This window comes from Amblyraja radiata, chromosome 27 (assembly GCF_010909765.2).
Source record: "Amblyraja radiata isolate CabotCenter1 chromosome 27, sAmbRad1.1.pri, whole genome shotgun sequence".
NCBI lineage: Eukaryota > Metazoa > Chordata > Chondrichthyes > Rajiformes > Rajidae > Amblyraja > Amblyraja radiata.
Genome location: NC_045982.1, coordinates 19,917,488 through 19,944,208, shown reverse-complemented (window position 1 = coordinate 19,944,208; position 26,721 = coordinate 19,917,488). Strand labels below are relative to the sequence as shown.

Genomic DNA, 26,721 nt, shown 5'->3' with positions numbered 1-26,721 from the left:
CTCACATTCTCATCAGCTCCTCTCAGATTTTGTCATTCATCTACACCCAAGGGGTAATTTTACAGTGAGCAAATAGCCCACCAACACTCAATGCCTGTGGGATGTGAGAGGACAGCATAGGAATCAGGGGGCAACCCACACGATCGAAGAGAGTACATGCAAACTCCAAACAGTAAGCACCAGAGATCAGGATTGAACCTGGGTGTGTGGAGCTGAGAGACAGCAGATATAATACGCTGCATCACTCTGCTGCCCAAGGCTGTGCCTACTGTCCGGAGTCTGTGGAGTGTTCATTGTTAAAGAACACGTAAAAACCCCCCACAAAGATCGGGAGAGACAATCGAGACTTTATTAAAGAGCGTCAAATACAGTGATCACAGGGAGCAATCTCGGAGATTACTCAACGAACAAAGATTCATCTTTACATAATTTTCCTTTGATGTTTTGTTTATTGCAGAAGGTACTTTCAAACTTTTCCTTCTTCCAAATGGTCTTATAACAAATATACACCATGCATCTCCGACAGACACAGCGGAGTAAACACAGCCCAATTCCACACAATTACAGATTATCAAATGACCAGTTAACCTGGTAATTTTATGGTTTTACAATTGCCATTTGTCCTTTGACACAGAGAACAGAATCTGACTAAAGTGGACTGCAGCGAGTGCCATTTATGCATGAAGAAGGGTCTCGACGCGAAACGTCACCTATTCCTTCGCTCAATAGATGCTGCCTCACCCGCTGAGTTTCTCCAGCATTTTTGTCTACCTGCCATTTGCGCATGCTCAGTTTCAACCTTCTTTAAAGCACAGAATCATTATAACACAAGATGAGGACTTTTAACCATTTATAAGCACTCTACCTATCCCTATCCCTATCCTTGCTGTCTTCGTGAAGCTTTGCAGTTTATGGTTAACATGGTGCAGTGTGTGACAGTGATGTGCGTAATGGGTTTCAGTTGAACCACAGGATTACCGTTTGCCCACTTGTCTGTGCGGTGCTTGCTGCGAGCAATGGTGTGAGCAGCTAGAGATGCTGTTTGCAACAGTACTCTGCGAGTTGAATACTGAAAGTTCAGATCGCCACCCACACACACTCAGTACAACACTCAAACAACAGTGCCCCGTCATTGACCCAGCGCAACAACATTGCTCTTCGGAAGAAATGATTGTGTACATTTTTAGACGCCTGAGCATCCAGCTCAGTTGACCCAGCCTGCAGTGTCGTGTCTGCTGTGGAAAACAGCCTGTCTGTCAGGGGACAGAGACTGCAGCAGTGCACGGTTGCCACTGTTTTGCTTGGCAGTTCTCTTTCTCTTGTTAAAATGTCAAACCATCCTTACCAGCACCTCGAGTTCAGGTCCCGCTCCTGAGCATTGAAACCTTGGCTGATATTCCGGAGACGGTGCTTGGGAGGGATGTATTGTGAACGGTGCCATCTCTCAGATGAGGCATTCAGCCAAGGGTTCACATGCACTTTCAGATGCTTTCCACAGACATCGTGGGCCATTCGGCCCAATAAATCTATGCTGGGCACACAGAGCAATTCTAGCCATGACCGTTCTCCAGACTCTGCCTGCACACTAGCTTCAACTAACAGAGGGCCAATTAACCCACCCACCCGCAGGTCTTTGGGATGAGGGAGTAAACTGGAGCGCCCGGAAGAAACCCACACGGCTACAAGGAGAACGTGCAACTCCCCACAATAGGCACCAGAGGTCAGGATTGAACCTGGGCCGCTTGATCTATGACCCGAGACGCCACCTGCCCATGTTCCCCAGAGATGCTGCCTGACCCGCTGAATTACTCCAGCGCTTTGTGTCTTTTTTTTGTAAAGCACCATCTGCAGTTCCTTTAGCACCAATGTGCTGTGCCACATATACGTAAAAGATGCCACCACATAATTGGAAGTAGAGCACAACCACATCCTATTTTCTGGAAAATGTCTTTCTCCCAGTGTCAATCAAGGATATGGTGATTAGTGAGGACCCCATGCTGGTCTCCTTGGTCGAAGATCTTGGATTGTATCTTCACCAAACTTCAATCAGAGTCCTGACTCATTCTGTTATATGACTCTACATGATCCCCTGATTCTTTGCCCCATTTTGAAGGCTGAAGGATATCAGATAGGAATCAGAGGCTGATATCTGCTCGCATTCAATTAACCAGAGATTGAATGGAGAGGATACCTACTCCTACAACTTAGGGAGTCCAGTGATCATTAACTGAGCTGCATGACAAAGCCTTAATTACACTCTAATTATGGATGGAGCACAGGAGGGGGAGGGTGGAATTACCATTGAGAATGAGAAGTGTTATAGGCCTTGTGTCGGAAGGAACTGCAGATGCTGGTTTACACCGAAGATAGACACAAAATGCTGGAGTAACTCAGCGGGTCAAGCAGCATTGGCCACGGTGGCGCAGAGGTAGAGTTGCTGCCTTACAGCACTTGCCGCGTTGGAGACCCGGGTTCGATCCCGACTACGGGTGTTGTCTGTACAGAGTTTGTACGTTCTCCCCGCGACTGCGTGGGTTTTCTCAGAGATCTTCGGTTTCCTCCCACACTCCAAAGACGTACAGAATTGGCTTGGTGAGTGTGTACATTATCCCTAGTGTGTGTAGGATAGTGTTAATGCGTGGGGATCGGTAGTCGGTGCGGACTCGGTGGGCCGAAGGGCCTGTTTCCGCGCTGTATCTCTAATCTAATCTAATCTCTGGAGAAAAGGGATGGGTGACATTTCAGGTCGAGACCCTTCTTCAGTCTCATGCCTCAAGACTCAAGATTCAGACTAACGACATATGCCTTGAGTGGGCATAAAGGTGGGTAAACCTTTGGGTCCCAGTGAGATGTGCTGCTGTGGAGTGAATGGAGGAGTTGTCTATGGTCCTGTCAGAGATTTTTAAATCTTCTCTGGCTACATCAGATGCCGAATGAGCAGAAGCTTTATTCAAAAAAAAAATTGACAGCTGGGATAAGGCAAGTAGTGATAGGACAGTGGGTTCAATGTTAGTGGCGGGGACATTATTGTTAAAAAAAAATCAGTTGCAGGATTAATCTGCATTTGGAGAGCAGGGATTGATCGGGCAAAGCCAACATTGTTTTTTTAAGGGGAAATCCTGTCTGTCTAATTTAAACTTTAGAGATACAGCGTAGAAACAGACCCTTTGGCCCACTACGTCGTTGTGACCAGCGATCACCCTGTACACTAACACTATCCTATGCACTAGGGACAATTTACAATTTTACGAAGCCAATTAAACTACAAACCTGTGTATCTTTGGATCCAATTTGAATGGGTTTTTCAAGGAGCTGATGAGGGTGTTGGAGTTGATTTAGTCTACATGGACTTCAGTAATGCCTTTGACAAGGTAGACTGGCCCAAAGGGATAGAGCAGATGGACTCCAAGGCAGTTTGGCAAATTGGATCAAATGTTTTTGTAAGGATTCTTTCGCCTTTGGACACCTGTGAGAAGTGATGCACTGCAGGGATCCATGCTGAGACTTTCGTTACTTGTTATACACATTGGCCATCTGATGTGAATTTGGGAGGTGTCATTATTAAGTTCTCAGATGACATGAATGAAGGTTGGAGGTGTTGTTGAGAGTAGTCTTTGGCTACAGAGTTGGTAAGGTCGATAGAGCAAAGGCAGGTAGAATTTAATCCTGGAAATTGTAAAGAACCAGTCCACTGTAAGAGTTCAGATTCATTAGTCAGGGCAAGGAATAAGAGAACAGGGAAGTTGGGGTAAAACTTTATAAAACATTAACCAGGCCAAACCTGGAGTATAATACATTGTTCTGGTCACCACACTAGAGGAAGGATGTGTTTGTATGGAGTCTTTACGTTATCCCAGTGAATCACGTGGATTTTCTCCGGGTGCTCTGGTGACCTCCCACACTCCAAAGATGTGCAGACATATAGGATCATTGACTTCTGTAAATTGTCCCTAGTGTGTAGGATAGAATTAGAGTATGGCTGATCGCTGGTCAGCGCAGACTCAATGTGCCGAAGCGGCTGTTTCCACGCTGCATCCCTAAACTGAACTAAGGGTGCACATAACTAGAAGGCATAGTATTTAAGAAAAGTAAACTGGAGATTTAGAGGGAATTTGAGGATTAATTTGTTTGTGTCGCCATTCTTTACAGGCCAGCCTGTTTCTGTTTTATTAGATTCACTGAAATAAAACTAAACTTTGTTGATCTAATCCGTTTTAGTCAAGTGAATCATGACTTGATCCAAAGACCTTTTCGTTCATTCATAATGTCCACATTTTCTCTTTTTGCCTCATACCATTTGCTTGATTTTTGTGCACTTTATTGTACTTTTACACAAAAAGCAAACATCGGAATGATAAAAGTTATTTTGTTTATTTTTGTAACTAGCTTAAAAAGCGTAGCCCTGTGTACGCTTTGGAGTGACTTGGCTCATGAACTCACAACCACCACAATAGGCCAATGGATTGAAAATCCTTGAGAAAAGTGCAGAAATCATGTTTGTTCTGCCTCATACACTGTAATGGCTTGGTATTAACATCACTGCAAACAGATAATGTACAGTAAGAGCATCACAGACAGCTTTTCATGTATCCTTGTTATCAGCACACAACACAATATTCTCACAAATACAGGAATTTCTATAGATACGGGAGCATGAATAGTACTGAATTCTTAAAGAGGACACTGGTCAGGAGTATTTGGCAGGCAAAGCTTGCTTGATGTTCATACAGATGAACAGTTTGTACATAGCACCTTACTGTTGCTTGCACATTGTTTAATTGGGTGTGAGAATCTGAATACAATTTATGTTCATCGCATGTACCAAGATACAGTGAGAAGCATTGTTTTGCATGCTATCCAAACAGATCAGAAACACCTACATGGATACAATCAGTTCAAAGTACAATAGAGCAAAGGGGAAGATACAAAGTGCAGAACATAGTTTTCAGCATTGCCGTGCATCAATTCTTTAGACAAAGTCCAACATCTCCAATGGGGTATGGGTGAATTGAACAGTACCCTAGCTTATGGAAGGACTGTTCAGAAGCCTGATATTGGAAGGGAAGAAGCTGTTCCTGAGTCTGGCGGTGACACTTTCATGCTTCTGTACCTTCTACTGAGGGAGGGGGCGCTGTCCTGTGCATGGCTGCCCAGCCAGCAGCTGTCCGTCTTTTCATCTCTTTTTTATTTTTATTTTTAGTTAGTTAAAGTGTTTTTGTTCTGGAGGTCTAGACTTTTTTATGTGGGGGGTGGAGGTGGGGGGAAGGGGGAAACTATCTTTCAGGGCCCCTACCTGGTCGGAGAGGCAGCTTTTCTCCGGGCTGCAGTATCGACCCGTCCTCGCGGCCTACCAGCGGGCCTGGAGCGGTGTTTCCTGTCGGGGACCGCCCAGAACCTTGGCTTCGGTGGCGGCACAGCGCTGGAGCGCTATCGTGGAGCGGAGCGGGCGATGCCTTGCCCGGGTCGCTGCGCTGGAGCTCCGGTGAGCTGAAGACCGCCGAGATAAACATCGCGGAGCTGCGGGTCTTTGGAGCGGCCAGCTGCGGGCGGCGGCGTTGAACTTAAACATCGGGAGCCTGGGGTCTCTCGATGAGATCGCCAGTGGTGGAGCTCCAACCGGCGCGGCCTTGTTGGCTTCGGAAGCCGCGGTCTCCGGTGAGGGAAGCGGCCGTTCCAGGGTTCCCATGCCGCCGAGAGGATTCTCCCGATGCCGGAGTACAATCATCCGGCGAGAACGGCCTGGAACCATTGTGGGGGGATGTTTTTATGTTTAAATTTCTTTATTATTGTTATGTCTGTATTCTTTCTTTATGTGCTGCATGGCAAGAAGCATTTCACTACACCTAGGTGTATGTGACCAATAAAATAACCTTTGAACCTTTGAAGAAGGAATGACTGGGGTGGGACAAGTCTTTGATTAAATTGGCTGCTTTTCCGATGGAGTCAATGGTGGGAAGTCTGGCCTATGTGAAGGGCTGTAGGAAGCTACACTTGCAACTCTCTGCAATATCATGTGATCATTTTATCATGTGATAATTTTCCACTCGTAGCTAGTCGTAGTTGGTCTTAGGTGTGGAAGACAGGTCAAGAGAGGCCGTAGGAGGTCGTAGACATAGTCGTAGGAGGTCTTTTACTTCGGCGAGTCAACACGACCATGACATTTTTCAACTTGACTAGGGTCTTCTAAACTCATGGATTAGGTCATCCAAGTGGGACAGGCCCTTTATTCAGGTTAATCTAGTTTTAAAGGAAGGGGAAAAAAAAGCTTTGTTCTGATGACGATGAGAAACTAGTGACTTCAGGAGGGGAAAGCTGCCATGGAGTCATCTAGTTATTCAGCATGGAAACGGACCCATTGCTCCAAATTACCATGCTGACTGTTGTCCATCGGAGCTGGTTCCAAATGCCTGCATTTGCCCATATCGCTTAACATTTTCTATCTATGTTTTAATGTCTTTTAATTTTTAGTGTGTTTTTTATAGTCCTTCGTTTTACGGTTTTTAATGGTTTTTAATTGTTTGTAATAGCTTTTTGTTCATGAGTTCTCATGTACAGCACTTTGTGGCAACTGCAGTTGTTTAAAGTGCTTTATAAATAAAGTTATTATTATTATTATGTACCAGTCCAAACATCTTTTGAACATGGTAATTGTACCCACCTCTGCCCCTTCTGCTGGCACCTCGTTCCACATGCACACCACCCTCTATTGGTAAATGTTGACTCTCAGGTCTCTGATAATCTTCCCCCTCTCACCTTCAATCGTTACCCTCTCGTTTTAGACTCCCTTACCCTGATAAAAGACTGAGACCGTTCACCTGATCTATGCCCTTCGTTGTGTCTGGGTCGTTTCAACCTGATGCTTATCACTCTTTGAATTAAATTTATGATTGTGGTTTTATTAATTGTGTAAAGGATATTGCTGTTTACTGCGCTAATTCCGAGCACTCTTGTGACATGCTGGTGCAATAGATTTTGTAGCTGAAAAGTACCACAATTTTAGAAAATAATTTTGAGCCTTATGCTGGCGTGTGGTTTTGATTATTGAAACGTTCTGCAAGTTTCTAACCAGTTCTCACCACTTTGAAAGCTCAACGTCGACGGAAAGTACGCGAGGAATGCAGCTTTTAACAAGTACTTAGCTCAACTAACCACTAATCTGAACAAGACTAGCACTTTCTGGAGAATCTTTTGTCTGTACACAGTGACGCACAAACAGTACTGTATTCATTCAGGGAAAAGATGGAGATGGTCTTTCTCGAGAAAGGCATCCACCACCATGCCTTTGCCTAGTTTCAGTATAATCCCCCGAATCTTACTTTCAATCTTCCTAGCAAGAAACTATTATGTTCTGTTTGACTTTAAATTACTTGCTTCCATATACACTGGCCTTGAACGAATTGTACACTTGGACACCCAAATCCCTTTGCAGCTCAGGCCCATACAATCTCTCTCCATTTAGATCATACACTCCTTCCTCCTCACCCCCCAGGTGAACAATTCCACATTTCCCACAATATGTTTCATTTGCTAGGCCTTTGCCCATTCACTTAAACCAAGCATCTTACTCCTATCTCTTAAAATCCGGAAGTGAATATTCGTGCTGAAGGAATACAACTTCAACTGCACCTCATATTTTGCCTGGGCAGCTTACACCCCAGCGGTATGAATATTGACTTCTCTAACTTCAAGTAACCCCCACTTCCTTGCCCTCTCTCCCCACCCCTCCCCCTTCTCAGTTCTCCGACCAGTCTGACTGTCCCTCTGATTACATTTTATCTCTGTTTGCTTTGTTGTCACCTTCTCCTAGCTCACAATGATCTATTCTACGTTCTCCATGATCCACATCTCTTTTGATGTCTCGTTTTTCACACCTTACACTTCCTTACCTTTGTATCTCCCTTTCCCCTCACTCTGAGTCTGAAGAAGGGTCTCGACCCGAAACGTCACCCATTCCTTCTATCCAGAGATGCTGCCTGTCCCGCTGAGTTACTCCAGCATTTTGTGTCTGTCTGCAGTTGAGATTAGTTTATTGTCAGGTGTACCGAGGTACAGTGAAAAGCTTTTGTTGCGTAAGAACCAGCCAGCGGAAAGACAATAAATGATTACAACCTCAGTATTTGGTGAAACGGAGACTAATGCTAATCTTCCTAGCGACATTTTTTATTCTTTGCAATCAAAAGTCAGACTACTTGGTTATAATTCTCTTCCTCTCCAGTCCACCCACACAAAAACATAATCTAATAATACCGTGGCGACCACCCTCCTCCGGCAGAGTTTAACCACGCATTGTGCTATTCTAAGTTGTATTCCTTCAGCACGAATATTCACTTCCGGATTTTAAAAGATAGGAGTAAAATGCTTGGTTTAAGTGAATGGGCAAAGGCCTAGCAAATGAAACATATTGTGGGAAATGTGGAATTGTTCACCTGGGGGGTGAGGAGGAAGGAGTGTATGATCTAAATGGAGAGAGATTGTATGGGCCTGAGCTGCAAAGGGATTTGGGTGTCCAAGTGTACAATTCGTTCAAGGCCAGTGTATATGGAAGCAAGTAATTTAAAGTCAAATAGAACATAATAGTTTCTTGCTAGGAAGATTGAAAGTAAGATTCGGGGGATTATATTTCAATTATCTAGGGAGCTATGGGCTATTACAGTTCTCTGATTTCCTCCCACTTCATAAAGACGTGGGTTGGCAGGTCAATTGTTTACTGTAAATTGCTTCCAAGATGTAGGTAAAGGATAGGATTTGATGCTGGGGGGGTGGGGGGAAACAACTTGATGGGAATGTGGTGAGAATAAATGGGATTGTGCAGGATTAGTGTTGATGGACAATATGAAGGGGCATTTCCTGTGCTGCTTGACCTGATGACTGTTGTGTATAGTATTGGTCTCCTTATTTGAGAATGTATGCGAAGCAGTTTGGAAGAGGTTTCCAAGACTAAAATCTGAAATGAGCAGGTTGGTTTATGGAGAAAATTGGATGAGCGTTGGAACCTTGTGTGTTGGAATTTAAAAGAATGAGGACTTGAATGAAACATGTAATATCCTGGCTATGAGAATAAGGAGGGCGGTGGGAGTGGGGTAGTTGGTCTGGGTGGATGTGGAGAAGATGTATCCTTGCGTGGGAGACAAAAATGGAGAGAATACCTGTCCTGGGCCTCCTCCATTGTCAGTGAGGCCAAACGCAAATGGGAGGAACAGAATCTCATATTTCGCTTGGGCAGCTTACAACCCAGTGGTATGATATTTGATTTTTTTACCTTCAAATAACCCTTGCATTCCCTCTCTCTCTCCATCCCTCCCCCCACCCAAGTCGTACCAGCTTGAAAGACGTCTTGTTGAGTCTCATTGTATGTGCTCGTCCTCACCTCGGCTACAGCTCGTTCTCACCTAGGTCTGTTTCCTTTATCTTCTTCGCATATCTTTCATTCATTTGTTCTACATCTCTCCACATCATCGTCTATATCTCTCGTCTGCTTTTCCCCTGAATCTCAGTCTGGAGAAGGGCCTCGACCCAAAACGTCACCTATTCCTTTCTCTCCTGTCTGACCCGCTGAGTTACTCCAGCCATTTGTTTAAACCTGCATCTGCAGTTCCTTCCTACCCATATTGATTTTTTTTTTAATTGACTATTATATTTCTGATCTTAAGGAAAGAGACTCCATGCTTTAAAAGATAATTATTAGTTTAGTTTAGAGACGGCTTCAGTGTTTGTTTTTAGCGGGCATAACAGTGGCACAGCAGGAGAGTTGCTCCCTTGCAGCGCCGGGGACCAAGGTTCGATTCAGACTACGGGTGCTGTCTGTACGGAGTTTGTACGTTCTCCCCGTGACTGTGGGTTTTTTCAGAGATCTTCGGTTTCCTCCCACACTCCAAAGACGTTCAGGTTTGTGCTGTAACTAAAAAAAAACCTCATATTGTTTAAAATTTGATCAGGCAAGCCCAAATCTTTTTTGGATGTATTTAGTGGCTATGTTCATTGCAAGTACTGCCACTGACGTCTTCCATGCATTTTAGTATTACATTTCTTGGCTGGATTCCGGAGGAGCATTGCAACTCGGACAACAGTGACTGATTTCTGTGCCTACCTGCAAGCATACGGATTTACTCCTTAATACCACAGAGCTTGTTGGCCTCAGTGTTATTTTTACCTAGAATTGTGACCAATAACGTAATCTGTTTTCCGTAATATAATAGAAATCTGTTGTCCATTACAGAAAATAAAATGGCAGTACACCACAACAACCTTCCACAACACCAGTATGGACCATTGAGATTCACAGGCAATAAATCACGTTTAAAGTGTGGCTGCTGTTTAGTGGGCAGTAAGGGGCCAATTTTTGCTCAGTCAGCTCGCAATATTAGTGCGATGGCTGACTGCTTTGATCTCTTTGATGGTGTTGGTTGAAGACCAATAGCTTGTTAATTGGTTGTATAGTTTTGATGGGCCATTATCACATAGATGGGTAATTTTCAATATATTGTTGCCTGATTAACTGTAGTTGCATAAAAGTATTTATTTATGAACAGTTACTTTATGAGCAGGTTATAGTTAACTATTCGCAACAAGTTTCTTTACTTTGTATACATTGCATACATACAAGGATTTGGTTGAAAATATGAAACTCTTACAATCTATCTATCTTCTATCTATCTATATCTACATATTATTAAAACTCTGTGTGTGTGTCTGGGTGTATGTCAGATTTGGCCTTTGATTCCTTGGTCCGCCAGCACTCCGTCATGAAATTCCGTCATTTTTTCCATTTCGCTAGCTCATTCACTTTTCCATTCAATTTTGCACTCCTCAAATTTTTTTTACTTTTTTATGTACCCATTTTTAATAAAATCCTCTCCCCCCCCCTCACTCATTTTGTCGCCTCCTGTTGGCCAGCGACCATAACGGCTGCTGACGCCCGCCTCTGCTCCAAAATCTGCTCCTACCGCTGGTGCCCGGCCCGGCTCTGTCACGCTGACTCAAGCCAAACATCGCATCTTCAACCGCTGCTTTTCCAGCAGCGGGGGAACAGCCAGCGCGACAGAGCCGGCGTCTCAGAAGTGCCGAGGATGCGAGGCCTCACACTCTCTAACCGCCGCATTCACTGACTTCATTCCACAGTGAGTTCAGTTTGGTAACAACACCCCTCCTCCTTCCCCCCTCCCCCCATCCCCGTACTCGGGGTCTGAAGCACGTTCGGGGACCAGACCCAACGGGTCTGCACTTGGTCTAGTTATCTTTAAACATCAAATGGAATGGATCAACAGTAGTGGTGGTGCAGCGGTAAAGTTACTGCCCTACAGCAGTCACAGCGCCAGAGACCTAGGTTCGATTCCATCTACTGGTGCTGTCTGGAGAGAGTTTGTACGTTCTATCCGTGACCGAGTGGGATTTTTCCGAGATTTTCAGTTTTCTCCCACAAAGATGTACAGGTTTGTAGGTTAATTGGCTTGGTATAAATGTAAATTGTCCTTAGTGTGTGTAGGGCAGTGTTAACGTGCAGGGATCGCTGGTCGCTGTGGACTCAGTGGGCTGAAGGGCCTGTTTCTGCGCTGTATCTCTAAACTAAAACTAAAAGTGGAATAGGTTGATTCTTGTGTGATTTAAGAAGTTGAGATTGCATTTTAAGATGCTTCTTACAACTTCTTAAAAACGGTTTTCAGGATCAGCAATTAATCCTTCAGTTGAACAAATGTTATTTTAACATTTAAAGTTTCAAAATCAAATTTAGTTTCAGAGATGCATTGTGGAATCAGGCCCTTCGGCCCACCGAGTCCAGCCCGACCAATCATCCATACACTAGTTCTATGTTATCGGACTTTCACATCGAACACACTAAAGGCAATTCATATAAGCCAGTTAATCTACAAAACCTGCACATCTTTAGAATGTGGGAGGAGACTGGAGCACCCGGAGTAAACCCACACGGTCACAGGGACACCGTACAAACTCCACACAGACAGCGCCTGCAGTCAGGATCGAACTGGGGAATCTGGTGTTGTGAGGCAGCAGCTCTACAGCTGCGCCACTGTGCTGCCAGGTCTCCAAGGTCCCACTGTTTGTTGACTCCACTTTGTCCAGCAAAGCTGTCCATTATTTGCCGACAGTTACCGCCTTTGTTATGATCACCATCTTACCGTTTCAACTTTCATTTCATATTGATTATTTTTATTCCGCACCTTGGTTTCCTTCACAAGATTTAATTTACTTAAGTTTATTGTCACGTGTACCGAGGTACAGTGGAAAGCTTTTGTTGCTTGCTGTTACGACTCCCGAACGCAGGTACTTCAGAGCCGCGTAACATAATTCAAAAACCAGGTTCAAGTTCAAAATTAGTTTTAATTTTTCAATGGAACACAAAACCCAAACCTGATTCAAACAACCCAGTCAGGGATATGGATGGACTAACAAACAATTAAATAGTGCTCCAGCCAGCCACGTAATGGACCGTCGAACCAGAGACTCTAAAACCTGCCTAAAGAGATATAACCCTGAAACAAAATACCCAAAAACACTAAGGTCAGCCCTTATCCGTCCCAATTCAATATTTGTTAACAAGTAATGGTGAAAGTACACAAAGTTCTATGCCATGTGGCCAGGCCTTCCTCAGCTCACACCAGCAGGCTGCTCACAAGTCAGGGTCGACGAAGAAGAGAGAGAATCCTGGGAAGCTCTGGTATTTAGGCTTCAGATGAGTCACCCGTCACCTGACGCAGCTTGGCCAATCGGGTACAGGAGCCTTTAACCCCTTGATTCCAGACTCACAGCCACGAGGCCTGTACTCGGTAGAGAAACAGAGAAAGGTAAGTACATAGCATTCACCAGGGGGGGGAAGCGCCTAACACTTGCGAACCAGTCAGCGGAAAGACCATAAAACCAAACCTTGCGCAGTGTGCACACATAATAAAGGGAATAATGGCACAGTGGCGTAACGGTAGAGTTGCTGCCTTACAGCGCTTGCAGTGGCAGAGACCTGTGAATACACATATTCACCAGCATTTGTGTATTTACAGGGAAATAAAGTGAAGTTGTAAAATGGTTTGTGTGCACAATGTTACGTGATTCTTTGAGGGAAATCCAAACCATTCCTATTTAATAGATGGAATAGTGGGACAGCATCTGCTTCAGAGCATTGATTATATTTTTCATCATTACGCCGGAGGAACATGTCAAAATGACTCGCATACCGCTGCCTCTGTGGACAAGACTGTCTGTTGATAGATTCTGATTTTTATCTACTTTCTGCAATTTGCTGTGGTTTTAAAATGTTTAAGAATGTGAAAATCATCGTTAAATAGCAGCTGTTTCTGTTTAAACCACACTTAAATAAATAATTTTAATATATTCAATGTTTAGTCCCTATTTGGATACATTGCTCAACCTTAAATGAGCTGCTCACAATGTCCACAGAGGCTAATTTTAATTCAAATTAAACCATTCCCTTTCAAATAATCAAGATATCTTGCAACTGGAGTTGAGGATGACACACACACACACACACTCACACACACACGCTCACACACACACGCTCACACACACACACACACGCTCACACACACGCTCACACACACACACACACACACACACACGCACACACACACACACACACACACACACGTTCAGTCTCTGCTAAAACTGAGCTTTGAGCTTCCACCTATAATCTGCAATACAATTTCTACAATCCCCAACAACTCTCACCAATTTTTACAGATGCATCGTAGAAAGCATTTTATTGGGATGCATCACAGCTTGGCTTGGCAACAGCTCCAGCCAAGACTGCAAGAAATTGCAAAGAACTGCGGATGCAGCCAAGACCATCACACAAACCAACGTCCCTTCCTTGGAACCTTCCTTCCAACAACTAGAGAGCAGTCCTGAGCTACTATCTATCTCATTGGAGACCCTCAGATTATTTTTGATCTGACTTTATTGGACTTTATCTTACACTAAACGTTATTCACACTATTCCCTTTATCTGTACACTGTAAATGGCTCGAATGTAATTGTGTGTTGTCTTTCCGCCAACTGGTTAGCATGCAACAAAAGCTTTTCACTGTACCCCGGTACACATGACAATACACTAAACAGATTAGTAAGTTGGTGCCAGGGGTTATTGGCCGAAGGCAGGAGAATCGGATTGTGTAGATCAGCTATGATTGAATGGCGGAGTAGACTTGATAGGCTAAATGACTTAATTCTGCTCCGAGAACTTAAATTAAACTAAACACAATAGGGGCCCCATGCCCTATTCCCTCAAAATTTGCGGGTGCCCCAATTCCCATATTTCCAATATACTTCCCTGGTACACTCGACTATTTGCTATTTACTGTGTAACATCTTAAATAAAGTGAATTAAAAGTATGCTTGTGTTTTAATGGGAGTAATATCCAATTTTCCAGGAAACCTGCCTGACCAGCACCACCAAGTTCTCAAGAATGGTGTAGGATGGAACTGCAGATGCTGGTTTAAACTGAAGGTAGACACAAAATGCTGGAGTAAGACTGAAGAAGGGTCTCGACCCAAAACGTCACCCATTCCTTCTCTCCAGAGATGCTGCCCGAGTTACTCCAGCATTTTGTGTCTATCCCAAGAATGCTGAATGATCATGGATATGTTTTGACAAAAATAACATCAAAGGGAATGGGCAGAGAACAACATTGAGATTGATGTCAGTGATAAGTGAATGTGAAGCAGGCTCACAGGACCGATTACTCACCCATTTTTAATGTTTCAATGATCTGACATCATCTCTGAAGCTGAGTGGTATATATTGCATTATTGCAGAAGCCTTTACCGTGGTCAGCTTATTGTAGTCAGGACTGTGTGACTTTCACCATACATTAAATAGAGTTCAATTTTGTTCATCATGTCAAGTTTATTAGAACCTGTCTTTGGCATGAAAAATTATGTGGAAAGCTGAAAGGCTTATTACCCCCCCCAGTATAAATCAGTACCCACATAAGAAAGAAATGAAAACTGCAAAATAAAAATGACGAATAACAAGTTGGATGTTGGAAATGTTCCTTGGGCTTTTCTTACAGTAAGCTTTAGGAATAGTTTGTCCTTAAAGTCTGGGATTGTGATCAAGGGGGAAGCTGTGAATTTTGTGCATGCAGATGCTGATTTAAACCGAAGATAGACACAAAAAGTTGGAGTAACTCTGCGGGGCAGGCAGCATCTCTGGAGAGAGGCAATGGGTGACATTTCTGGTCTGAAGAAGGGTCTCGACCCGACACGTCACCCATTCCTTGTCTCCAAAGATGCTGCCTGTCCTGTTGAGTTACTCCAGCTTTTTGTGCCTACGGTGAATTTTGTCGCACGGTAAATGGTAGTATATCTGATTGTTTTTGTTTGTGACTCTGCAGGTGAGCTGTATTGCATCCTGGCGATAAAGGTGCCCCTGCACATGTGCGTGCCGTCTGCTTGCTTCCTTGCTGTACTGATACTGCTGCTTTATGTCTGGGGAAGAGATAAAGAGAAAAAGGAAAATTAGCCACCACTCTCCGAGAGCTGGGGAATGTTTGGAACATTGAATGGTGATTTCAAAAACAAAAGTAGACAGATACTATGTCCTACATGCCCACTGAAGGGACTCAATACAGTGGTTTGTGTAGGAAGGAACTGCAGATGCTGGTTTATACCGAAGATAGACACAAAGTGCTGGAGCAAATCAGCGGGTCAGGCAGCGTCTCCGGAGGAAAGGGACGGGTGACGTTTCGGGTTGGAAGAAGGGTTCCGACCCAAAACGTCACCCATCCTTATTCTCCAGAGATGCTGCCTGACCCGCTGAGTTACTCCAGCACTTTTGTTTCTACCTTCTGATACAGTAGTTTGATGTGAACTCAGCAGGTCAACTCGAACACAGGTCAACTCGGGATAACCAGTTAGCTAAGAGTCACATTCAACTGTCGATGCCTTACGGCTACAGTTTGACGAGCAAGACTGAAAACATCAGTTAGAGGTAATTTAGGCCGAAGACTTATCCCGCTTCCAGTAGGTATAACGTTTATTTTTAATGAAGCACTTGGAAAATCATTTAATGTGAATTACTGTATCTAAATGCACTGATCTTTAATTTGAAAAATAAAACCTGGAACAGCCAAAAGCTTTTGTAATTGGCTTGGATTGTGGCCCAGTTAATTTTGTCAGCTAGGACTCAGTTGTTTGACTGTGAAACTGTGCTCCCATTCCTGATCAGTCATGTATCGTCAACTGGAGTGCAAGACCTAGTCTGATATACTCACATACAGAATTGAGGGTATGCTGCACTTCCAACCATGCCATCTTTCAATTCAGATAATAAACTGTGATGCTTCTCTACCTCACAGAAGAATGCATCAGACTATTGGTGAGGTTGGAAGATTAATTGTGTCATAGAACATGGAACAGTACAGCACAGGAACAGGCCATTCAGCCCACAATGTTTGTGCAGAGCATGATGTTATGTTAAACTGATCACATCTGCCTGTACATGATCCATATCCCTTCATTCCCTGCACTTCCATGTGCCTATTTAAAAGCCTCTTAAACGCCACTATCGTATCTGCCTCCACCACCATGCCTGACAATACGTTCCACTCCTTCACCACTCTGTGTAAAACAAAACATGCCCCGCATATCTCCATTAAACTTTCCCTCTCTCACCTTCTAGCTACGCCCTCTAGTATTGGACATTTAAACCTTGGGGAAAAGGTTCTGCCCGTCTATGCTTCTCATCATTTTATATACTTCTATCAAGTCTCTCCTCAATCCCCGACGTTCCAGAGAAAACAATCCAAGTCTATCCAACCTTTCCCTGTAGCTGAAATCCGTTCTGGTAAACTTTGGACCCTGGCCATTATTTATCCTTCAGCCATTGTCAGTAAAATAGACTTCTGGTCACCATCAGTTTATGGGAGATTCCTGCATGCAAACTGATTGTGCCAATTACCAATATTGTTGCAATGTCTGAACTTCAAATCAGCTTCATGGGCTGCAAAATGCTTTGGGTTAGTCTGAGGTTTGAACGGTGCTGTTTAAGTGTAATATTTTGTGTTGAAATACCATTGCAGTGATTGAAGAATTGATTTTATGGCCCATCTGACAAGAGAGAGATGGTAGATTTTGTTATGTTTAAACTGTTAATGGAGGAAAGTATATATTGTAGTTGTATGTTCTGTACTTTTTGAAATGTGTTCACTTGTACTGGGAGTTGAAAAAGAGGACGGAAATTGTGCGTAAATGAACGCTTCTCACTGTGCCTTGGTGGGATTTATGTTGGTGTTGATCCCAAAAGTTTTGCTGCAATGATGACAGTGTTAAAACTTTAAAGTGTGTTTAAAGTTCATTAATCGTGAATTTTCATTGTTTTACTGTGGTTCGTAACACTTTTATCCAAGTTTGCATGACTTGCTATTTTCTGCTATCAGACTGAAAACTTGCTTGAAGTTTAAATAACCCTCGTAATGACGGACATGGTAATTGCCGATTGTCCGCTATAACCGAGTAAGGGATCCGCTCCAACCACCTTGCGGTCATTCCGTGAAACAAGGAGTTGTTTTCAAATACAACGTTCTCTTTAACAGCAAAAAATGTATTTTTGTTATTGGTAAAAATACCAAAGGCTGTTTGTAACATTAATAGAGTGTTCTCAATTGCTTGTCAATTTCAGTGCCGTATACATTTTAATAGCCTCATAATGTTAGTGTAACTAGCAGCCTGCGTTCTTTAAGAGACAGTCTGGTAGAACTGAAATCCGTTATTCAGAGGTCTGCAGTAACCAAGGTTTACCGTATTCCCATTTAAAAAGAAAGCAACACTTCTAAATCAATGTTTGTGCATTTTACTGAGCCTTGCACAAATTTTTAAGTGTAGCCATTCATCATCGCACTCTGTACCTCTGTTCCGTTCCTGATTATAATTACTTGCTGCATGCTGTGCTTGCTTTGTCATTTTAAAACTTTAACAACCAATAAAAATATGACTTTAAAATATGTTGTACGTACGTTTGTGGAGTTAATCGCCTTTTAAACTGTACTTGCTCTGCTAAGTTGTATTATTGACCACTGAATTTTCTGAAGCTCATTGTTTGTGATATTACTAAAATTTGGTGAGCAGATGACACATAGCTGGGTGGCAGTATGAACTGTGAGGAGGATGCTATGAGAATGCAGGGTGACTTGGACAGGTTGGGGGAGTGGGCAGATGCATGGCAGATGTAGTTTAATGCAGATAAATGTGAGGTAATCCACTTTGGTAGCAAAAGCAGGAAGGCAGATTACGATCTAAATGGCGTCAAGTTGGGAAAAGGGGAAGTACAACCCCTTGGGGGTCCTTGTTCATCAGTCTATGAAAGTAAGTATGCAGGTACAGCAGGCAGTGAAGAAAGTGAATGGCATGTTGGCCTTTATAAACAAAAAAGTAAAGTAAAGTATCCTTTATTGTCATTCAGACTTTTCAGTCTGAATGAAATGTTGTGCCTTGCAGTCATAACATAGAATAAAATAACAAAACACACAATAAACACAGATTTAACATCCACCACAGTGAGTCCACCAGGTCCTCCTCACTGATGGAAGGCAAAAGTCTTAAAGTCCTTGTCTCTTCCGTCCTTGTTCTCCCTCTGCGTTGAGGCGATCCAGGCTTCCGATGTTGTGACCCCGCCGGGTGTTTGTAAGTAAGTCCCGCGGCTGAATCCGAGCTCCGCGAATGTGCCGGTTCAAACTCCGCGGCCTGGGGCAGACGAAGCTGCCACCCTCCAGTCCAGCGGACGAAGCTGTTGTTGCGGGAGCTCCGGAAAACAGGTCACCAACCTGGGATCTGCGAGCTCCCGACGATGTCATCCACTGGGCCCGCGGCCAACTCCACTGCATACAGTTCAGTAAGAATATTACCTTACATAAACACAATTTTTGTCAAGTTCAAGTGTGCAGGAATAGTACACTGAGACAGTATATGAGAGTCGGCGTGTTTTGCCACCATTTTCCATGATTCAAGTCCTAAGTTGTTATAAATGTAGAGTTCTTAACTTGGCCATAAAGGCCCGGTGTCCCGGCTGTGTTGCAGGGTTGGCCTGGTCAAGTGCATTTGTTGGTGTCCTCCGCTGCTCCATGCCACTGCAGGCCGCGTCCAATCCACGTGCTCGGCCTTGTGGAGCAGCGCCTGATCCAGTTGTGCTCCCCAGGGCTTCCAGTGGCCCATTCCCCCGACGCCGCAATCCGGTCACATCGACCCCCGTTGACCCTCGCCTTACCAGGTCACTCTTCATTCTTCGTGACCCTGGGGAGCCACCCACAGCCCACCTTGCAGTACTCACAGCGGGAGGTAAAACACCAATCCGCTTACCGGCACCATTGTCTTGTCTTGCCTTTTGGTCATCACTCCCGGAGAGTCCACCAGGGACTATACTGGAAGTATCCTATACCCACTAGGGACATTTTTTACCTTTATACCAAGCCAATTAACCTACAAACCTGTACGTCTTTGGAGTGTGGGAGGAAACCGAAGATCTCGGAGAAAACCCACGCAGATCACGGGGAGAACGTACAAACTCCATACAGACAGCACCCGTAGTCGGGATCTCTGTGTCTGCCGCTGCCACCATCTTGAATGCCTTCATCCCAAGCAGCTCCACATTAGAAGCCATTTAGAAATACACAAAGTTCTGGGAGTAACTCAGTGGGTCGGGCAGCATCTCCGGACAATATGAAAGGCGATGTTTTGTGACCGGACCCTCCCTCAGACTTCTTCAAAACAATTCTCTTCAGAGGAACAACTCTGATCTGTTGCAGCTGACTAACTGAGTCGTTGTCCTTTCTTCCTTTGGTACGTATCCTGACAGCAGCAGGAACCCTACATTGCATTTGCCAGCAGAGGTTAAGTGACCTTGACTCTGGGTTGTCAGCTGGCGTTGGGCTGGTCCAGAGATGCAGGAAATAAATCTCAGCCTCATTGAATTTACGCTCTCTGCATCTGACCTAGCTGTCTGATTTCAGAGATGAATTGACTCATTCTTGTACCATTGGCCAAAACAATGCAGTATGAGCACACCAGTTAATGATTTAAACTGGACATCTTCTGAATTATGCCCTATAGTGCACATCTCATGTCTCCAGCCAAAGAGCAGAGTATTTCAAGGGATCCAATCTTTTACATTTTTGTTTTTAAAGTATAAAGGTTAGATCCTAAAAACACAGCAGAAAGTCATGTCGGAGAGTTTTGGGCCATTTTGGGATCTACCCTTCCTTGGTCATCAGTTGCGGGCCCTGATTCGTTCTGGCCTTTTCCTATCTCTAGTTCCCTCCCCTCTGCTTTCAGTCCGAAGAAGGATTCCTACCCGAAACATCGGCCATTCATTTTCTCCAGAGATGCTGCCTGACCCGCTGAGTTACTCTGGAACTTTGTGTCTTATCTTCATAGCAGAAAGCTCCTCAGGTTCAATGAAACCTTTTTAACGGGGTATTGGGACTGTCTGTTACCCTGTTGAGTTGCTGTGTTGAGAGCAATGTTGAAGGCATGGCCCAAGAGGCGGAAACCGGGAACTGCAGATGCCGAGTGCTGGAGTAACTCAGCGGGTCAGGCAGATTCCCTGAAAAATATGGATAGGTGACGATATCGGATTGGGCCCTTGTTCAAACTGATTGGCACAAGAGGAAGTAGTTTTGCCTTTGGTTGCTCATTTTCTCCAGGGTGGTTTTTGACCTTTGGTCTGAAGAGGATATTATCACTGGAGGTTACTACCCCCAATCTCTGTCCATGGTTGCCATGCAGCTAATATCAGTTGAATGGGAATGCAGTGAGCATGAGCATTTAGGATCTGGTGTGTAATCCATCAGGCGTTTGGTCTCGCAGCTTTTACTGACTGTTGATGGACACAAAATGCTAGAGTAACTCAACGGGTCAGGCAGCATCTCTGGAGAAAAGGAATAGGTGACGTTTTGGGTCGGAACCCTTCTTCAGACCCGAAACATAATCTATTCCTTTTCTCCAGAGATGCTGCCTGACCCCCTGAGTTACTCCACCATTTTGTGGCATAAACCAGCATCTGCAGGTCCTCCGACCCAGGTGGTGAATGAGTGAGGGATGATGCAGGCTATGTATGTTGGACAATTCCCAGTATGAGCCAGCATCTGAAGACAAAGGAAAGATAACTGCACATAAAATTATGCAAATTATTTTAGCTGGAGCCTCCTTTGATGAAAGGTTATCCCATGACATGATATATTAAATAGAATTTGTGTTTTAAGGTGGTAGATTCTGGGGGACGCTCTGAAGGCTGTAAAGGCGGCTGGAGATGTATTTAATTTTTTTTAAATTTTCCAGGTGCCATCTATTCTCTGCTGATGCTGAAGAAACCCCTTTACATGTGTCTACCAGCTACCATCTGTCTTGCCATATTACTCCTGCTTCTGCAGGTCTGGAGAAAAGAGAGAAAGAAACAGAAGGAAGAATAATGACCCTCAGTCCGAGGGTGTTGTGCATCATTTTGGGTTCTACGTAGTAATTGAAATATTTGTTAAAATTGGAAATGATGTAAAACATGCCAACTGAAAGGAATTAATGCCATGCTTTGATAAAACTTCCATGAACAAGCCGGTGGGAATGACGGAATGCTGATTATTAAGTACATATTACATTCATAAGAAAGTAATCAGACTGCTGCTATGTGAATATTAGGGCATAAATGGGTTTCAGCAATGGGAAAAACTTTCAGTTATTGTATATCTAAATGAATGGGATTAATTCACCAGATTAATGTTGGAATATAAGAAGTAAGACAGGAGTAGGCTATTTGCCCCTTCAAACTGCTCTGTCATTGATCAAGATCATGGCTGATCTGCTCAAACATTTTCCTGCACTACACCCATTTTATGTTGATTCCCTTACTTTTCAGAAATGCATTGTAGAGTCATGGAGTTATACAGCACAGAAACAGGTCCTTCGGCCCAGCTCCGCAATGCCAACCGAGATGCCCGTCTCAGTTAATTCCATTTGCCCTGTTTGCACTGTCAGTCTCTGTTTGAAATAGACTCAATGATTGAGCTTCCACAGACCTCCACATTAGAGATTTATTTGCTCTCCATGAAGAAATTTGCCCTCGCTTCAGTCCTAAATAAGCTAGCACTTATTCTGAATGTGTGATCTCTGATCCTGGACCCCTCAGACAAGGGAAACATGCTTACTGCTCCAGACGGGTGAGTTTCAAAATAAATTTGTAAATATTAATGAGATGTCTTCTCATTGGTACAAATCGAGAATACAGACTTGAATTTGCTCAATCTGCCTTCCTATAATAAACTTGCCCCCCCCATAACAAGTCTGGTGAATCTTTGCTTAACTCCCTCTACGGTAAAAAAAATGTATATAGCTTCCATGACTAGTGCCAAATATTCAAATATCTCAGTAGACATGCTAGTTTTTATGAAATATTTTATCTATATTATTCTATAAATTATCTAATGTGAGTTGATTATTATAAGAATTTGGAAATCAGCCATAAGCGCTTCTAAATGTCATGATATTTGATTTTTTTTGCTCAGCTACTTTTGCATGTATCATATAGTTGATAATGCAGGCAATCTGCAGGGGAATAGTATAGCAACTCGCATATAAAATGTAAATGGAGGAAGATGTGAATTTTCTCGGAAGGAACCACAGATGCTGGCTTAAGCCGTAGATAGACACAAAAAGCTGGAGTAACTCAGAGGGACAGGCAGCAATTCTGGAGAGAAGGAATGGGTGACGTTTCAGGTCTGAAGAAGGGTTCCAAAGTGACACGCCACCCATTCCTTCTCTCCAGAGATGCTGCTTGTCCCGCTGAGTTACTCCAGCTTTTTGTGTCTATCTAAGATGTGTAGTTTGTTCTGCGTTCTACACCTCTTGAAATCTGACCCAGTTCAATCTGATCAGAGACACTAGGCAGGTGCACAGGGGCATTGGAATACTTCAATACAAACAGAGCAAACCGAGCAGGAAGAGGAAGCTAAATGGTGTTAATTCCTACAGAATTGAACAAGTAATTGTGATGGTTCATTGTTATTAAGATACATCACTGCTGAGTTGATTGTCATTAAAGGGGAAGCTGCTACTTCTTTTGTACCAGCGGCATGCTGCATACTGATGTCTGAATTTAATTATGCATCATCAGGCTCTATTGTATAGTCTCATTGTGTTAAATCCTACGCATGTTACATGCTGTGCTTACCCAATTAATATTGCAATTGAGAATCGAATAAAAGGATTGTTTTAATAAAAAGTCGCACATTGTAAACCTCAGAAAGGAATTACTTTCAAACAAAATTAAACTGATTCTGTCTGAATAGTTCTCTTTGCCACTTTTAATTGACTTTCCCATTCAGAGGGAGACTAGACCTCGGGAACATTAATATAAAATGGTCACTAAAAAATAGATTAGGGAATTCAAGAGAATATTCTTTACACAGCGAGAAGTGAGAATATGGAACTTGTTATCACAGGAAGCTGAGGTTTTTAACATTGAAGCGTTTATGGGGAAGGCTGTTAATGTTAATGTTAATGTTAATGTTAATGAGGAGAAAAAAATAGACAAGTTGGTTGAAGGTTTTAATGTACGGAAAGTAGATGGAGGGTTGTGTGTAGCATAAATATCAGCCTGGACTTGTGGGGCTGAATGGCCTGTGCCTGCTTTGTAAATTTCAATCTAATTATGTTATTTATTTTAAAAATCCTGGCATTTTAGTCTTAAATCAACTAATATTTGAGGAATATGCTGGTGGTTTTTTTTTCATTTGATGTAGATTCTTTTAATGTGGCACACATTTGCAAAATTTTATTTTAATGATTACTATTGTTTAGCAATGATTCCAGGACTATACAGACCTGAAACCATGCAGCTAAGCTTTGAATGCTTGGTGACTGCATGCTCTATGCTTAAGGTGAAGGGAAGTTGGTGTCTTATCGCTTGGTGTCTTGAGCCAGATGTCCATAACACGTATATAGACTCAGAACTGCTGTAGCTTTGGGAGCAACAACAGCAGCAGGAGGAGATTAGCAAGAGATACGACTGATTGGCTCTAGCCCAAGTGGGAGGAGAGAAGTGAAAACAGTTTAAGTACAGGTCAAGGACAGGCAGACTTGACTCAGAACTGCTGTAGCTTTGGGAGCAACAACAGCAGCAGGAGGAGATTAGCAAGAGATACGACTGATTGGCTCTAGCCCAAGTGGGAGGAGAGAAGTGAGTCAGTGCTGGGATAACAATTGAAAACTGAGGAATTTGGTTTGCAAATTGGTAAATCAGGCAATTTATCAGTCAATTTAAGTAAGACTGCTCTTAGGGAGCGGCAGTGAGTGAAGTGCCCTGTGAGAAAAGTGTGAGTCTTTGGCTCGAGAGTCTTCGGAGAGGAGGCTGAGGAGAGGAGACTACGCAAAACACTGCAGAGGGAGAGACGAAAGAAGGAGATGTCAGGCAAGCTGATTCAGTGTGATGCTTGCAGTATGTGGGAGGTCAAGGACACCGCTGGTGCCTCTGGCTGCTACAAATGCGAAAAGTGCATCCAGGTAGAGCTCCTGAAGGGCCGTGTTGGGGAACTGGAGAAGCAAGTGGATGACCTCCGGTTCGTCCGAGAAACGGAGTCGTTCCTCGACAAGTCCTACAGTACGATTGTTACACCTAAGGTACTGGAAGAGAGAAGGTGGGAGACAGTGAGAACGGGAGGGAAGCATGGAATGCCAACTTCCCCGGGTGTTGTACCTCTTGTGAACAGGTTCACCCACTTAGAAGCTGTCGGGACAGAAGAGGTGTCTACACTGGGTGGCGGACTGGCTTGTGATGCGAATAGGGCTGTTGAGCCAAAACCAAAAAGGCCTAAGGCAGGCAACGCCATTGTAGTAGGAGACTCCATTGTGAGAGGTACGGACAGGGGTTTCTGCGGCAACAGACGGGATGCGAGGATGGTGTGCTGCCTTCCTGGTGCCAGGATCCAGGATGTCACGGACAGAGTGCAGAACATCCTCAAGGGCGAAGGTGAACATCCAGAAGTGGTAGTGCATGTCGGCACAAACGATGTCGGAAAGAAGGGGATGAATATTCTGCAGCGAGACTTTAGAGAGCTCGGAAAAATGCTGAAAAGCAGGACCTCCAGGGTTGTTATCTCCGGTTTGCTTCCAGTTCCTCGTGCTGGCGAGAGCAGGAACAGGGAGATACGGGACCTGAACGTGTGGCTGAGGAACTGGTGCACGGGGCAGGGATTTAGATTCTTAGATCACTGGGATCTGTTTTGGGGTAAGGGGGAACTGTACAAAAGGGACGGATTGCATCTTAACAGGTGTGGGACCAGCATTCTGGCAGGCAGGTTTGCCACTGCTACACAGGTGGTTTTAAACTGAATAAGGGGGGTGGGGTGTCGAATGGGCTAGTGGAGGATGGAGTTAAAGGGAAAGGGTTTCTTAAATGTGTGAGCGTAGAGACAGAGGGGTGTAAAATGAGGGTAGAAGCAATAGGTAGCAAGGTGAAAAGTAAAAGTGGCAGGCCGGAAAATCCAGGGCAAAAATCAAAAAGGGCCACTTTTCAACAAAATTGTATAAGGGGTAAGAGTGTTGTAAAAACAAGCCTGAAGGCTTTGTGTCTCAATGCAAGGAGCATTCGTAATAAGGTGGATGAGTTGAATGTGCAGATAGCTATTAATGACTATGATATAGTTGGGATCACGGAGACATGGCTCCAGGGTGACCAAGGCTGGGAGCTGAACATCCAGGGATATTCAATATTCAGGAGGGATAGAGAGAAAGGAAAAGGAGGTGGGGTAGCGTTGCTGATTAGAGAGGAGATTAACGCAATGGAAAGGAAGGACATTAGTTTGCAGGATGTGGAATCGGTATGGGTAGAGCTGCGAAACACTAAGGGGCAGAAAACGCTGGTGGGTGTTGTGTACAGGCCACCTAACAGTAGTAGTGAAGTTGGAGATGGTATCAAACAGGAAATTAGAAATGCGTGCGACAAAGGCAAAACCGTTATAATGGGTGACTTCAATCTACATATAGATTGGGTGAATCAAATTGGCAGGGGTGCTGAGGAAGAGGATTTTTTGGAATGTATGCGGGATAGTTATCTAAATCAACATGTAGAGGAACCAACGAGAGAGCAGGCTATTTTAGACTGGGTATTGAGTAATGAGGAAGGGTTAGTTAGCAGTCTTGTTGTACGTGCCCCCTTGGGCAAGAGTGACCATAATATGGTTGAGTTCTTCATTAGGATGGAGAGTGACATTGTTAATTCAGAAACAATGGTTCTGAACTTAAAGAAAGGTAACTTTGAGGGTATGAGACGTGAATTGGCCAAGATTGACTGGCAATTAATTCTTAAAGAGTTGACGGTGGATTTGCAATGGAAGACATTTAAAGACTGCATGGATGAACTACAAAAATTGTTCATCCCAGTTTGGCAAAAGAATAAATCAGGGAAGGTAGTGCATCCGTGGATAACAAGGGAAATCAGGGATAGTATCAAAGCGAAGGATGATGCGTACAAATTAGCCAGAAAAAGCAGCATACCGGAGGACTGGGAGAAATTCAGAGACCAGCAGAGGAGGACAAAGGGCTTAATTAGGAAAGGAAAAATAGATTATGAAAGAAAACTGGCAGGGAACATAAAAACTGACTGCAAAAGTTTTTATAGATATGTGAAAAGAAAGAGATTAGTTAAAACAAATGTAGGTCCCTTGCAGTCAGAAACGGGTGAGTTGATCATGGGGAACAAGGATATGGCGGACC

The 26,721-nt window shown here is 43.8% G+C and overlaps 1 protein-coding gene across 2 annotated transcripts in view; it reads left to right on the top strand.

Moving 5' to 3' along the window:
- Positions 1–21,617, top strand: part of tmem35b (transmembrane protein 35B) — a 50,914-nt gene extending 29,297 nt beyond the window's left edge. The window contains exons 3-4 of one of the 2 annotated variants that reach the window (XM_033045374.1): positions 15,363–15,533; positions 21,298–21,352. In XM_033045374.1, coding sequence (XP_032901265.1) covers positions 15,363–15,490 — 128 coding nt within the window. In that variant the 3' untranslated portion in view covers positions 15,491–15,533; positions 21,298–21,352. Of the gene's footprint in view, positions 1–15,362; positions 15,534–21,297 lie in introns of both variants that reach the window. The other variant, XM_033045373.1, reaches the window with a different exon arrangement.
- The last annotated feature ends 5,104 nt before the right edge of the window (positions 21,618–26,721 follow it).